The sequence below is a fragment of the Adiantum capillus-veneris genome, chromosome 7, assembly GCF_014529385.1.
Source record: "Adiantum capillus-veneris isolate H3 chromosome 7, ASM1452938v2, whole genome shotgun sequence".
Taxonomy (NCBI): domain Eukaryota; kingdom Viridiplantae; phylum Streptophyta; class Polypodiopsida; order Polypodiales; family Pteridaceae; genus Adiantum; species Adiantum capillus-veneris.
Window position 1 is genome coordinate 44,718,055 of NC_140937.1, and position 16,064 is coordinate 44,734,118.

At 45.4% G+C, this 16,064-nt stretch overlaps 1 protein-coding gene across 1 annotated transcript in view; it reads left to right on the top strand.

The window, feature by feature from the left end:
- The window catches only part of LOC147453773 (defective in cullin neddylation protein (DUF298)), a 129,115-nt gene that overhangs the window by 98,180 nt on the left and 14,871 nt on the right, over positions 1-16,064 (top strand). The window contains exons 5-8 of the mRNA XM_086515866.1: positions 3,320-3,403; positions 3,476-3,536; positions 3,640-3,740; positions 9,904-9,969. Coding sequence (XP_086371992.1) covers positions 3,320-3,403; positions 3,476-3,536; positions 3,640-3,740; positions 9,904-9,969 — 312 coding nt within the window. The remainder of the gene's footprint in view (positions 1-3,319; positions 3,404-3,475; positions 3,537-3,639; positions 3,741-9,903; positions 9,970-16,064) is intronic.

Below are 16,064 nucleotides of genomic sequence, written 5' to 3' on the forward strand. Positions count from 1 at the left end.
TGGGTGTGGGAGGGTCGTGCCCTATCTCAGCTTTATTGGGACCCAGGAGAGTGGCATTGGCCTCACTCTAACCCCACCGGCACACATGTATCATTCTTTGAGTACACATTCAAAATTGGAAGATTCGCATTGATGAGACAGCACCCAGAGCAGCCCACTCGTATGCGTTTCTGGTTACATTCAGGTCTATCCCATGCCTATCTACAGCAGTTTTGGTCAGCCATCTGGGATTTACATTTGGCTCGTCGTATTTCCTTTTTCCTGTGGATGACTGCACATGCCGGACTTCCAGTTGGGACTTGGTTAGCTTCTATGGGTCATGATCCGTTATGTACTCGCTGTTCTTTGCGCCTACCAGAGTCACCTGCACACTGCCTTTGGTCATGCTCGTCTTCTCATGCAGTATGGCTAGCAGTTTGCTTTTTACTTAGCAGAGCTGGTGTTCAACATGGATTTCTCACTTGGGGATCTATCTCCTGGTTGATGCCGATGCCCGGACCGCATCTTTTCTACGAGGGCTCAGACACAGATCCAACTCTTATGCTTACCATGACTGGTTACCGGCGAGGGACTTTGGCTATGTTACCACAGATTGCTTGGCAAGGGGATCCTCAGACACGTGATGAAATCTTCTCAGTCGTCACTAGCATTGCACTCTGGAATGTTTGGAGAGCTCGTTGTCTTCATATTCTTAGTGCGGCTCCCCAGCTCCTTCCAGATACCCTCACTGCCATTTGGCTGGACATCATTCACACCCTCATTTGGCAGTGGGATTCTTCCTCAGGTACATCTAGAGCAGCCGAGGCTCGTCGATTTGACTTCCTTCGGCGTTGGGCCCGATCTCCACTCTTCTTCACACTTACAGGTGGACAGATTACATGGCATTATGCACCTCCTCAGTGGTTTCTCCTCCACTCATCATACAGACCACCATGAGATTGTTCTAGTCGAGTTGTCACTATTGTGGCTCTCAACCTTACATTCAGCTTGTACACCCCACGTGATAGGCTATTTTGGCATCCGCTGGGGATTATCTTGTACTCAGTAATATACTGCCCTGATTTTTCCAAAAAAAAAAAAAAAAAAAAAAAAAGAGAGAGAGAGAGATGAAATGAAATGATATATTAATGTCTACAAAAGGCCAAAATGACCTATGAGACCAACTAATTATGATGATGAGTCTAGTACCAAGTCTGGGTACAAACAAGGAAAACTACAAACAACAAACTGAGATAGGAGTGCTACCGACTCCTATGGGTGGCTGGTAGGCTGAGAAATGGTATCATGCCACAAAGTTACAAAGTGGGGATAAGTGTCACCATGATATAATATAGCAGTAGCATGAAGCCTATCCTGATCGACACTCTGGGTGTCGTGCTAGGATCCTGTGGATCCTCTGCCGCAATCTCCGCCGGTGCTGCGTGGCTCCCCTCCTTAGTCGCGGTCGTCTCGATCTCCCCAACTCTATAGCTCGGTCAATGAGAGTACCGCTGGTGTGTGTATGGGTTGGAGCCGAGCTCTGTGATGGTGGTGTCCCCTCTGCCTCTGTGGTACTCAGACTGAAGAAATCTGAGATGCGTCTTTGGGGCTGTCTCTGTCTTTGCCCTCTCAATAGAGCGTCTCTATGTCTCTGTATCTCAAGTAGAAATAATCCGAGACATCTTTGATCCTGATAGCTCATGACTCTATCTAGCGAGTCAAAACCATCTCTGCATAGACTATGAAAGTGTCCCCGTATCTCATAGTAGACTGTGCAGTGACATATGTAGTGAAACTCTGTCTCTGGCTCTGCATGGCATAACTGACATATCCTACTGTCTGCTGGTATGCCTCTGAATCTACCTGTCTCGATCCCAAGCTGGTGTGAAGATGTGCGAATCTGGCCTATGGCACATCGTAACCCATGAGACAGATGTGTGTCCATGTAGCTGGGTCGTGTGACAAATCCGTCTGTCGTGAGTTGGAGAAGATGCTGTCTATAGAAAGCGCTCTTCGTACCCAACTCCCGTGATGGCTCTATCCATGTCCTCTTGCTATCAAGTTGGATAAGATCCTGCCGAATGAGCCTAGTAGTCTCCATCCGTGTAAGAGCCAAAGATGGTGCATCAAGAGAATACTGGAAAGGGGGCAGCCTGTCCATGCCGTTCCGCTTCAGTTTGCTATTATTGTAGTGTTGCTATTGGCAAGCCAATTTACTATCGCCTCGCCATTGGCTTGCTGGTTACAGTCTACCAAAGGGGTGATGTCTTCTCTGGGAACATCGTGATCCTCCGTGCTGATGTCATGGCCATATCTCATGTGTCCTCTAATAAGTGCAGATGTGCGTCCAAAGCAGTGCATACATCATGATCCTCTCTAGAGTACACAACCGCCAAGCAGGGACTGGGATGAATGGATCTCCCAAGAATTGTATTCCGGTAGATGAGCAAGCCAAAGTCAAAGCTACTGTACGCTGCAGCAGTCACCAATAGACCACAATGACCATCACCGAATGGTGTCCTTTTAGGTGGTAGCATCCTTCAATGCACAAAACACAAAATATTCAGCCTGCTGTCCAAACAAAAACGTGACGCGAGGCGCTGAAAACACAGCTGTAATTCGATTTTTCCAGCATGCTCATACACTCTGGGCAGAGTAAGGGGTGGTGCAAAGGGTGGAAATTGGAGGGCTGAAAACAGAGAAAACTCAGCACCGTAGCGCCTGTAAAACGATACCAAAGGGGAAGGAATTAACAAGGACAGCACTGGATGCTGAGTCGGGCTGGAGGGCAAATATGGGCAAGGGACATATAACGGGTGGCCGACCCAAAGAGGCAAAGATGGAGCCTAAATGCTATGCAGTGGTTTACCATCCATGGCGACGCACAGACCAAGGTGAAGAAGCAGGAGTGTCAAATACTCTTAACAAAATAGAGAGATGAAAATATCTGTTTGAACTTCACCCAAGTGTCAGGTGCTGTGCCCTCATTCAAGAGACCAGAACGTGAAAAATTCCCAAATTGGGAGAATTTTGTAACTATCAGCCGACATCTTTTCTTGCACAGATATATGTATGTGAGAGCTTGGTAGATTTCAGATGGTTTCTATTCATATTCTTTTGATTGCATGGACAGTATATGAGTGATTGATGTTTCCTTCCTGACTTATTTTCCTTTGCAACTGCCAACATGAACAAGCAGGCACTCAATTATCATCTATTGTAATTGATTCTTATTTCTAATAACACTTGGAATTTTGTCCACAATGTTTTTGCTTCATAAACGTTCTCCTGCTTGTGGTTTTTGTATCATAATTATCAAACTATGGATATGGTTTTGCAGGAAGAATGGCGCAGAGGCTTGAAGGCAATGCGCGTGGATACTATAGAGAAACTCAGGAAAGCACTTCCAGGGTTAAAGATGGAGGTAGGCACTTACCTTTTTAATCTCAGAAATTACGTAATGTTTTTTTACTTATTCAGTCTTTTTTTGCTGTAGGTTGTCAATCCAGATGCATTTAGGGACTTCTATACATTCTCGTTTCAATATTGCTTGACTGGTATCATCTTTAGTAAGCCAATATGGGCACATTTTTCTCTTGGCATCAAATTTTTATATAAAAGCCGGTGCTATTCAGCATTTCAATACTATGCTATTTTCAGAACCACGTCAAAAGACATTGGACATAGAGACAGCTTGCCAGATGTTGGAGTTGGTGCTTGGGGATCAACCTCATGTATCATCATTTACAAAGTTTTTACAGGTATGGAATCGTCAGGTTAATATAGTTATTCTTGATTGTGAGTGTTTTATTATGTTTCATTTAATCTCACAAACGGTGTTCGGCAAAACAAAAAGTGGGACACCTTTATAGCTTTATAGCCCAAGAGCGTTCAAACTTCAACCTTAGCACCAAAAAGTATACCAAAAACAACTCTTAGTAAACCCAAACCAAAAGGCATATACTCCCTTGGGAATTTACAAGCACACACCCACCCAGAGGACCATAGCACATAGGAGCAAAGCCCTCTCAAAGCACGGATTTACAGCACACGTTGACCAATGCATATGAAGACAAGGGCATCCCCTTTCACAATTGAACATCACAGACCCACAATTTCAACATTGATTCCACAATTCATAGATACATGCCCTCCCAATCTGTCTCCACGTAATTTGCTACTAGGCTTCCATAGCCATAACCCTGTAGAGAACTAGTCGTACCTTGAAGAGCATTGATGTATACTCATGTGTGTGTGTGTGTGTCGCGAAGGTTAGAAGCTATGTGGCTTGCACTTGCGTTCTGTGTGTATGTGTGTGTGAGTGAGAGAGAGAGAGAAGACTTTGTGGTGCCCCCTGCTTGCCTGCGCGATCATCAGTGGCACCATCGGCTCATCTGAGCGCGCTCCCTGTTGTCCGCAGGTGTCCCGGCTATCTGCCTTTATTGCGTGCGACCTGCGTGGCTTGCTTCTGCAGCCAACAGAGTCGGCAGTTCTACTGAGGGATTTGTTGCCAAGCGTGCATGTGTGTGTGTGTGTGGTATTAGGTGCATCGGTGTCCTTTTTTTACCTCTGTGTATATAGCCTCGCCTCTAAGGTTAGGGTTTTAGTTTTCTCGCCTCCTCAGTTGGCTGCGAGTGTGTGGGTATGATGGATTTTCCCTAAATTTGTACAGCAAGTGCCTTTGCATTTTGATAGAAAGTAGCAAAGGAATGGAAACTTTATACAGGGTCAGATCGCTTCGGATCAGAGTGTTCAAGATTCATGACAGATATCCCTTTTATCTACAGAAGACAGACTCCTCTTTAGATTATCCAATGGCCCTCATCAACGAATGCTTGCACGAAGATTTTGAAGATGCATGTAGGGCCTGGGAGGGTCCGGAACCTGAGAAAGAAGTTGTGATTCCTGTTCAGCAGTTGATGGATCTTGTTGCCCAGTATGCGTTAAATGCTGTTATGCTTTTCTTTCCTAGCAAAATGCCTACAACACAGTATGTGGGACAATGGGTGGATCTCATGCGAAAACGCTAGGCGGTTCGTGGGGTTTATTTTGGACCTCGAGGATTTTACGAGGTTTTGTTGGTGGATAGTGAGGCCAGGGAGGGCTTGCTTGAAATGCCACCTCTGTTCTTCAACACGCAAACGACATGTATTGCCATGGGCTCTCACTAAGGACTATCAGAGGGATTATATCGCAAAAACGATGCAAAGGCTGGGATTTGTGCTGAAAATCTCGCAGGTGGTCTTCCTCCTGTATGCTCATAGCGCTTTTGCAGGTCAATTGGGTGGTTCTATCAGGGATGCTTGGAATCTAGGACGTTCGGTCAGACAAGGGTGTCCTCTGCATGGTCTTGCTTTACCTTCTGGAAAGCAATTTATCGTCCAAGCATATGCTGATGGCTCTCTTTTCATGCACAAAATGTTAAGGAGGATGTGCAACAAGTTATGCATGCTCTGCATTTATTTGGCTTGTAGCTGGATTGCATGTTAATTTTCGTAAATCCAAGTTGATGCCTCTAAAGGAATTCGATTGAGGGAAATTGTTTCCCCTCAGACCATAGCACGCAATTTGGGATTTCGATTGATTGGAATATGTCCGCAACGCAGAAACTTGAATGGGTGCTACAAAGAATGCAGTTAAAGCTTAGCTATTGGAAATTATCAACCTGGCCATTGCATGTGCGACTCAGGATTGTCCAATGCATAATGATGGCCTATGTGCAGTTCTATTTGCCACTTTTATGTTGGCCCCAATGGTGCCTTGGGTCTCTTATGACATGTATTTCTTGCGTACTTCCTCCCACAAGAAAGGATTGCCGTTTCTATCTATGGATAAACTATGCACGCCTAAGCGACCGGAAGGGATTATTATTCTGGATTTACGTCGGCACGTATTGGCTCGAAAAGCTATGCTTCTGCCTACGTTGGTGGATCAACGCCAGCCATGGACGCTCATCGTTTCACATTTTTGTAATGGCATTGTCGTGTGCAGTCTCTTGGTCATTGGCGTCCTTCGTATTGGGATGTCGTTTTTGGACAGCTAGATGGCCATATTCCGGGATGTTCCTTCACTTCGTCTCTTGTTGCGGATTGGAATGTTGTCACCTTGCACTTATCCTGGCACGATTGTCAATCTCCTCTAGGAAATTTACTTCGCTTGGTGAGCAATCATTAAGGCAAAGCATTCTCTCTTACTTTGGTCGAGCGTTCTCCTCGACAAGCTTGCTTTCTTTCGCAAAAAAGGATCTGGTAGGTTTGATCAAGTGGTGGATAATGCGGGACAGGTTCTTTCTTTTCCGGTTGATATTCGTTATGACTTGGGAGCTCATTACTGACACTTATGGCAGCAATTTCAATAGCTACTTGTAGATGTTTCTACAGTGCCTCGACCGTTTGGGGACTCTCGGCTTTCTGACTAGCATCTCGGCCATTTTAGGATGGATTGCATATTTGCTCGGTCTGTTTATGCCTTGCTGCAGTTTGATGCATGGATTGTGGCTCATGGAAATCAATCGTGTCGCTCTCTAGATCTCAATTGTGGTGGCAAAAAACACTCGCATTTGGAAGAATCACTTAACACTCAAGGAACGCATTTTCTTGTGGAGATGCATGGTGGGTGCTCTATCGGTTGTACTTTGTTGCATGCATGATGCATTGCTTCTGCTCGTTGTGTCCGGTGTCATGGGGCTGACGAGTCAGTTACGCATTTACTTTCGGATTGTTGCTGCTCCCGGACTTTCATCAGGGAGGTGTCTTGTGCTCTTCGCTTTCGTTTCCCATCTGGAATCTTTCATAGAAGATTTTGGATCTTCTTCAATTCGGTCAGATTTTGGGTTATGTAGACCGGATGGCATCAGTGCAACTCTCAGATGTTTCATGCATTAGAAATTGACCCTTTCCCTTCAAGTTTTCCCTTGGACAAGCCTACATTATGCTTATGATGTGGGAGATATCTCTCTTGAAGCTTACAGGATTTTCTTTGATTGTTTCTAGCTTTTGGAGCATCATAACGCTCTGCTTATTGTACTTTTTTACTGTGGGTTTTCCTTGTTTTGAGGTTTCCCACTTGTAAATTAAATCATGATTTACAAAAAAAAAAAGTGTCTGAGTGTGGTGTGGGTGTGTGGGAGCACATATCAATTCCTAATTCTACACCCGCTATTGGGCATTGACGACATTAGTGGGGATGTCGTAGTATTTAGTCAATACTGTGCATGATGGAGTTAATGGTTATATTGTCTCTTGGATGACTACCATGAGTCTATCCCTTGCACTTCCCTTTAAAGGTGAATTTGGGCTTATCTAGGATTCATCTTGGTATACAATCAACGCTCTCTCCCCTTCATGAGACAATCCTAATGGGATCAATGAGAAAAGACCGATATTGCAACAACCAACCTTGCTATCTTCGGGGTCGGCTTGGATGGGGAGTAATCGGCATCCGAGCGACCCCGATATAGGTGTGTCTGAAGTGACAGTCCCACCCAGGCCCAAGGAGAGTGTGCAGTTTGTAGGGCTACATCCTCTGTCCAAGAGTCCTCATGTACATATACATAGCAAGGGGAACTAGTATCGGCAAAAAAGTGAACCACAATGTGCCTACATCCAGCTGCATCTGGTGGCGTCACAGTGAACTTGGCTAGCGGCCAAAATGCCTATATCAAATCTATCACCCCCGGGTCCTGTGTGTGGTGTGATAACTCTAAAGTGTGGACCTGAAGCTTGTTAAGGACTTTGTGCAAAGTCCACTCTGTGTGATCTCTGCGACACAACGGGAAGGAAAATCCTACCGCTCTATCCAAAGCCTCGGTGGCCCTGGCGGCTAGAGAGAGAACGCAAACTCGTAAACAAGCTGCTTCAAGGTTGGAAGACGGGTCACCAAGGAATCGGGTGAAGCTGCAGTTAAAGAAATTCTACTGTCGGCCAATGTCAAAACTGGTCAGCCCACGGGGAACTGACGCAAAAGGAGAGACCTGTACCAGAAGTGGCATCCTCAAGTAGGGCTGTCCCTCCCAAGCCATTCGTAGCGAAAACACTACCAAGAGAGCGTCGAACTGCGGATGAGTGTCCAATCCCCTGTGCCAGAGGAGGAGTGCCGGATGGGTCGGGTGATGACGTTGAGGGCCCAGTGGGGGAAAGGGGGGGAGCGGGAGGTAGGGGGAGGGGGAGGTGGAGGCGCCGGGCGGGGCAAAGGAGTCGGTAGGCAGAGGGGTGGAAGGGGCTTGCGGCGGTGAAGCTAAGGTGGAGGGAGGCTCTTGAGGGGAAGCGTGCTGTAAAGGGTCAAAACGGTTCCTTGTAGGAACCCAATGCTACTGGGCTGCAAGAGGTCAGTCACGAGGGGGGGCAGTCTGGCGAGCCCTTCCCTATCGACGGCAGACCGGCACCTGCTGCTTGCCATCAGCTGGCTGGTCGCTTGCCTCTGATGAAGTGCCAGACTGCGTGTCCTGGGTACCTTTCTGCTGTGCATGTTCAGCTTTGGGGGGTTGAGCATGCGACGCGTGTGTATGTCCCGAATACTCCACCCTTTGGCGGAGCCACCCACCACTCACCCTAGGTAGAAGGACTACCGTTAGGAGGGTGTGTGTCTCAAACCGATACGCGTACTGTGGGAATACTTGTAGCCTTGGCAGCAATTGAAGCTACCATGCGCGGGGTCTCCAAGACTGTCCCAATCTCAGAACCAATCCTAGAAAGAAGCGGGAGGTACTTTCTCCTCAGGCCGGGGAAGCAAACCAAAATGGACAGATCTGCTTTCTCAGCAAAAAAGTTGGGTTGAAACTATGGCGCCACTGTCGGAAATGAGCCTTGATCGCTTGAATGGCCAACGGGCTCATCGAACTGACCTTGGCAGCCATCTCGAGAGTCTCAAACGCGATCTGGTCCAGAAGTTGTATGTCAATGATCTTTCCCACCTCTGTTAGGAACGGGCCTATAGGAGGTCTTGCTAGGTCGATGACCAACGATCTTGTAGGTAACAGAGGTGACCTGAAGGCGCTCCACCTCTGCTGCAAGGCTCGCTTGCTCTGTTGGCGACAGAGCAAGTCGAATGGTGGGCTCAGCGGGGTCGGTCGAGGGGACTTCATCTGAGTCCCTCCGAGGTTGAGCACAAGCTTCCATCTCTGTCTGCTACTACAAGTGATGGCGAAGAAGAATAAACGTTCTCTTGCTTGAAGAGTGAACGCGCTGAGAGAGTCCGAGGAGCTGCTGGTGAGGCCCAACGAAGAGCAGCGAAGCAGGGAAAGAGGGGGGAGGGGGGCAGCTGCGTGTGATGGCGAAATAGAGCAGGGGGAGAGAGCGAAGCAGCAGCAGCGAGCGTCCGGGTGGGTCAGATCTGTTACAATCAAAATTCCATCTTAACGTACTCTCCTTTTGCCTATGACAAAGTTGAGAACTGGTGTACACAATTAATCTCGTCACCCTCTACAAATAGCTTCATAAATTGAAACGAAATCAATCATTAAGTGTTTTTACTGAGTTGATGTGAATGATATGGTTGGCAGGGTGATGAGTAGTGGAATGATTTTTAAAAAACTCACAAAAAGTTCTTTGACATGAGATTGGTGTGTGGTTTGCTTGAGTTGTCTCTTTTTGTTAGAGGAGGTTCATTGTACAATGCGCAGGGCTAAGCATATGCAGATGCTGTACACAAGGTTTTTTTGTTGTGACGTTAACCAGGTCTCATAAAACATTCATGCAACAAAGTTTTAGCTGCTAAATTTCAATTTTTATCGTTTTATAGGAAATTTTGGTAGTTCAAATGTTGTCTGCAATTTTGTGAGAAGGGTTAATGTATTTTATTATTTGATACTTTGGCAGTCTATGAAGTCAGTCTGCCCATGGGCAAAGAGTCCCTTAGGGTTAAAGTCTCACTCATAATGCATGAACTTGCAAATTTTGATTTATTGTCACATGGCTAACCATGCAGGAGCAGAAAGAATACAAAGTTTTGACTTTGGACCAGTGGACTGGCTACTTGAGGTTTTGTGAAGAGGTGATCCCTTTGACAATACAAGCTTTCTTTATTTCAATTAAAGTAGTTGGGCATGATTAGGGAAATGTGATTAATGTCTACTTTAAAGTAGGCCTGTGTGCAAGGCGTGTGTATGGAAGCTTTTTTTTGGGTTATTTTCAATTTATAGAAAAAGTTTCTGTGGCCAAGGCCCAAAACACCGGTGGGCTATACAGTCTCGGACACACAACGACACTACAAGGATCCTTTTTTGTTGTATCTTTTGAAATCTGGACGTATTTTCCACGGTTTTTTCTCATAGACCAGTTCTCTCTGGCTTTAATGGGACCTTACAGATTTTTCTTTTCTTTCTTTCTTTTTCTTTTCTAGTTGAGCACTTGACACTGAAGATCCATCTCCGAACACAATTTTATATAAGATCCCATCTTTTTGACATCCATATCACTTGGTTCAAAACTTTTTGGATCTTAGGTTTCACTCAGAAGTATTACTAATTTCGTATCTATTTTTGCATTTAGAAATTGCTCCTGTAGGATCAGTTTTTGTCATTTTCCATATCAAAGTACTGTGGGTTTAACCATGTGTTGATCAGGGAGCTGGGTCAAAAATACGGGAAAAAGATGTCCATTGTTAGTAACATTTGAAGCATCATTCAGTAACCAGTTGAGTCTGGAAATCATACCATACTTGTTGCCAAAAGGTGCTGCATATAGATAATAATTATGAGAACATTTTAATGAAAAAAATAGGGGATGCCAGAGTATTGCAGAACACTAGAATCTGAAGTACTTACCATGCAACATAATCCAGAAAAGAGAGCCAATCGAGTAACACGGAAGTATCCCACATTCAAAAACTAAAGATGCAAGAGGTCTAACGTCGATGATCTAGGGTGAGATATTTTGTATCAAAAAGGCTCTCTTGACAGAGCATATCTTCACGAAAAGCATGCTAAGGTCAGAGCCTGGCCATTAAAGACCATACTGAATAGGCTCGTTCGTGATGGGGCAATAAGGCGTTAGATTAGAGTCTGTCTTGCAGCCTACAGATTCTTGAAGAGATGGAGACTGAGATGCAAAGAGATCTGGAGACCCAGATGCACAAAAGGATATCGGAAAAATCTGGTTGAACATTTTTGAATTAGATTGGTTGAAGCTTCAACACCTGGATTATAAGTTTGGTTGCTTGTTTTGGAGCAATTATATTCTCACGTAGGGACGTTTATTTCTTGAAAGGGAGGGGACCTTCGGGTCCAATAAATATGTCGTATGTAGAGCAGAATGATATGGCTCCCATTGAGCTATACTTAGCGTGTACAATTCCATTTTTTCTATCATTTTGAGTCACATCCGAAACCAATGCATCAAATCACTCTCCACAAGAACGCACTTTTGACGCTTTTCAGTGATCCTTTCATAGCCTCATAAACTTTTTGCACTGCATGTCCTATATCCAGATTTATTACATCAGCCCACTCTGCAGAGACTTAGCCAGTCAATAGTTAATCTTGCATAGACTGGGAATCATCTTGCTACTAGTCCGATGAATGTTGTCCAGTTGCGTCCATATTCACAAGGAGCCTGGATGATGGACTGTATTGATTCAAGTGAGCCCTACATGCGACAAGTGCCACACTCGTCCTTTTATCACTTTCAAATTTGATTCCCTTGTGGCCCATTTAGACATGTTGACAGTTGCTTTCTAAGCATTTCGAACATAGAGAAATGAAGCATATCTCATTAGCGGAGTTTCATCCATCTCAAAAATGAAGAAAGGGGTTTTAGGATTTGTGATTGTACAAGTTATAAGGCAGAAACGTCAATCTTGAATCGTAGAGGCTAGCACACATGCAAGCTGATACTTGAACGATTCAACAATAGGTCTAAGAAAGTACCTTGTGTGCGGCGTGGTATCTCAGTCACAAGGTAATAAGTTTAATTTGTAATCACTTCAACAACTGTGATGGTATTAACAATCATGGTGTGTCCAAATCATCCTGCATGATCAAGTTCTTGGTCATGCATTTGGAGCTGACAACAACGGCAATTTGACATACACAAAATTAGACTAAACACTCTAGAACAATCAAGATAACAACCAACAACAAATGTATTGTAACAGAAAAGATTGGAGGATTTGAAGTGTAAAACGAAAGAAAGGGGAGAAGGGGTGGGGGGGGGGGGGTGTGTGTGGTTCATACTGTCCTTTTAGATTGTGAATCAACTCAAGCCAGAAAGCGTGCACTAGGTGTTCCAGACGAGAGTGGTTACATTTGCGGGGAGCAATAGTATGATCCAGTTGAATCGGCACGGATGGTGGAGATACCGAAGTGGATTTTTGTTACTCCTTGGGATATAGGAGTGTTGAAGTTGCTACCAGATGCACGAGCGAGCGTCAACTGTCTCTAGCTACAGCTATACAGTAGAGTATCCAATGGAGAGCATATGGAGGCATGCCTTGCCTTGCTGCTGGAAAAAAATCATCCTTCACCTCATGAGCCTTTCTAAGGCCAAAGATCCTTAGTACTTCCATTTCGGAAATTATAAGAATTTTTCTGGATACATGAGGGAGACCTACTAGGCGCATATGAGTGCCAAGGCATGACTTGTTATCTGCAAGATACCAGGTGGAGGGTCCAACACTTACCACCAGACTTTGAGGATGAGTTTAAAGAATCACATCCCCCAAGTAAAGGCCATGTAGTGTCTCATTGGATTGTGCCATGGGAGTCTTCCGATGAACAAACAATACATGACAAGTAATAACAAGAAAACAAGACATAACCTACATATGTTAAACTACATGTCAAAAAGCTATCGTCCTTCAAGTGATCACCATGATCAGAGATCCATTGCCATCATCAAACTTATGATCTTGAGTAGCAACAGAGCATGATGTTCCAACATGGCTGGAGGATGGCTGATGACTGACCATCTATGGGAGGTGCAGTAATGGCACTAGGCTCCTCTTGTCTTTGCAATCGCATCCTACAACTCTTGCAAGGCAAACAAGCGCTCGTCATGTTTTTCATTGTTAAGTATCTCTAATGTGACCATTCTCTCATAACCTCTCTCTTTGATCTCGGAGATGAGCCTCAAGTTTGTGTGTTTGAAGACAATCTTTTCCATATGCGAAGGGAGAAGCCTAAAAGTCCAAGGAACCTCTGTTCCTTACTCATCAGAATCCTTGAGAACCAAGGTTCTTACCTTTGGAACTCACCTTCCAGTCTTAGGGTATGGCATCCCAATGACTCTTTCCGATTCTATTCCGAGAGTCCTCTTCGCAGAGTTCTTAGCATCAACTCTGCTATCCTGGACACAAAGTCCCTCCTCGGGAATCTCTACTCCCTGATCACTACTCAAGAATCTACCACTCTCAGATCTGTGGATTCATTCCCGAAACCTAGGGTGTGAAACCCTTGGGCTGATCTGGCTATGTTCCGCTTTTCTCCTGTAGAGGCTCATGCCTTCCTCTGCTCCTACTCCCTCGTGTGAGGAGAGTGCACCTGCAAACAAACACTCATAGATCAAAACATGAAAAGCATCACCTGTGAAAACTCGGAACTCGGAAAGCAACTCTGGTCTCGGAAAAGCAACTCGCCGGAAGAGATCTCTATGGAGAGAACCCTCTCTTCCAATCCTACACACAGAAGAGGTGTATTGTGGGTTCCTTCTCGTGAATCAGCCCCGTCTATGACGTTTATGGGCTGAAAACAGAGAAAAAGAGCAGCTTGTTGCAATGGAAACAATCTACGAGGGTACTTTTTCGCCATGGAACTCACTTGCCTGGTCATGGAGTCAACTGGTGTACTTAGGGCAGCCATAGGGCTCCTTGGAAACTTCCTTGCGGTGGCTGAAATCTGCAGCAGCATGGTAGAAGCTCTGGTCCCTTGTTGTTCTTGCTCCCGCAACCCCGCAAAACTGGGGTGCTAGGCTGTTTTTTTTACTCCCTCGGCAGCTGGCAGGAATAGGGGGGTGCTGATTCCCCTCCCCCCCCCCCCCCCCCCCCCTCCTCCACCAAAAAAAAAGAGAAAAGAAAAAAAAGAGGAGATATAGGGGCGCCTTGCTTTTTCTGGCAATAAGAAGGGGAGAGGGGTCGATCTGCTAAGAATAGGGGCAGATGGGGTGCCTAGCCTTTTGATGGCCCTTTTTCTATTAGTGATTAAATAGACATCCGGACACTCTTAAAAAGGGTTTGAACCTGCTAAAAGTAATTAAACCTTACAAGGTAAAAATAATGCTTACACACTCACAAACCAGGCGTCCCTGGATGTAGTCTCATGCACATATGCAATGTGAACATAGACTCTTTTACGGGAAAGCATCTGTTTTTCCGAAAAGTAACTCGCTATTTCAGAAAGCAACTATGTTTCCTTAAAGCTCACTTTGAACCCATCTTCATTCAAGTGCCTGTCTCATTTCTTGTGCACAACTCTACTCAATCCGGAACACCTCTTGACTATGGAATATTCCCTTTCGTACCCACCATGCGAGCATCAGGAATACCCATCACTTAGTCCTTTCTCACCGATCTTACGGAACAACTCCTGTCACCCATCCCATGATGCATCAGAGATGTCTGTTTCGGATGGTCGAATACTTCTTGTCAATGCTCTTTGCCACCCATCCGATGTGACGCATCAGAAGTACCAGTTCTTGGTGGCCCTAGAGATTTCCTGTTTGCAGTGCTCCCGTCATTTCTCTGAATGATGCACTAGAAATATCTGCACTTCCATGTCTCAAGCGAGAAAACGCTCTCACTTATAAATCCAATAATTCATTTAGAATTATATTTCCTTTAGATAAAGCTAATTTAGCAACAATGTGTGTTGCTAGCTAGCTATGCTTGACTGCATATTTTTTGTGTGTTTGTTTCGACTATGACCCTAGTTTAACATCTATACCTCATCCGGAGCACATAAAAAGGCTCTCATACACACAATATCTTGTGCATAGATAGGGATTGTCACGGGGACAAGCACCACATGCCAACATAAAAGATGAGACTGAACAACTTTAAGCACTTCAAATAACAACACAACACGAGACGGGGAGTGGCGGAGTTCCACCCCAAGAGAGCATTGGCCCCAAACCTTGGCACCCCTTTGGGTATTTCTTTATATTGCTTGAACTCGATACAATGCCGGTACTTGCTCTCTACACCTTCACCTTGAAGTGTAACAAATTGATGACGTGTCAAAGCCTAAAGAATGGAGCCAACTTACAGATGTGGCCGAGGGCCCGAGGGCCTAAACCCTAAGAAGAACAAGTAACAGAAGAAGTCCTACCAACTTATGGAGACCCCGTTCGATGGGGCCCCAAGTGACATAAAGGAAGAAAATAAAGCAGGATCCGGACACACACAAAAACTGATGATGTGGTAGATTTCCGAAAATTGCGTTGGCATGATGACATGGCAGGCTGTACGGATTTCCGCGTTTTGCGTTGGTTGATGACGTGGCAGGCTGTTGTAGCAGGCTACAGTGTCACTTTCACAGGACACTCAGTTAGTACAGTTGGTCTGGTTTGGTTCGCATGGGATGGACTCTCTGGGTTGGGCTGGGCAGTGACTCGTGGCAGGATATGGATGGTGGTCTAGTGGACATCGTGGCCAGGTCACCACCACCACTCACTTTGGAGATTGGCTTAGGTGGCTGACATTTATGGGCCGTTGGGTCATTATCATCATCTGCTTCACATCTTTTCACGTAGTCGTCGAGAGTGAGTCTATACACAGAGCACGTCCTCACCATCCCTGCACATCTGAGCCTCGCACCCCAATTGTACCTGAGAGTCCTGGGCTGGAGCTGAGTGTGCTGCCATGCCAGGGTCTGTATCAGTTCTTTGAGATAGTCGAGTCATTTGTTGTGGTCTAATGTTGCTGTTGTGTCTCTATGGGCTCAATTGTTGTCTATTGTTTCCCTTCTTTTCAGTCTGTTTGAGTGAGATTGTCACGCACATTGCACTGAGGACCACCCACTGTAGAGAGCACGACACATTATCCGCGCTACAAGTGCTCTCATTTTGGCGATCACGGTGGGACCTCAACTGAAATCTCACTCTGTGAGGTACAAATCTTGAAGCTAGTTGGGTCTATCTAGCTTCGCCTACCTTGCC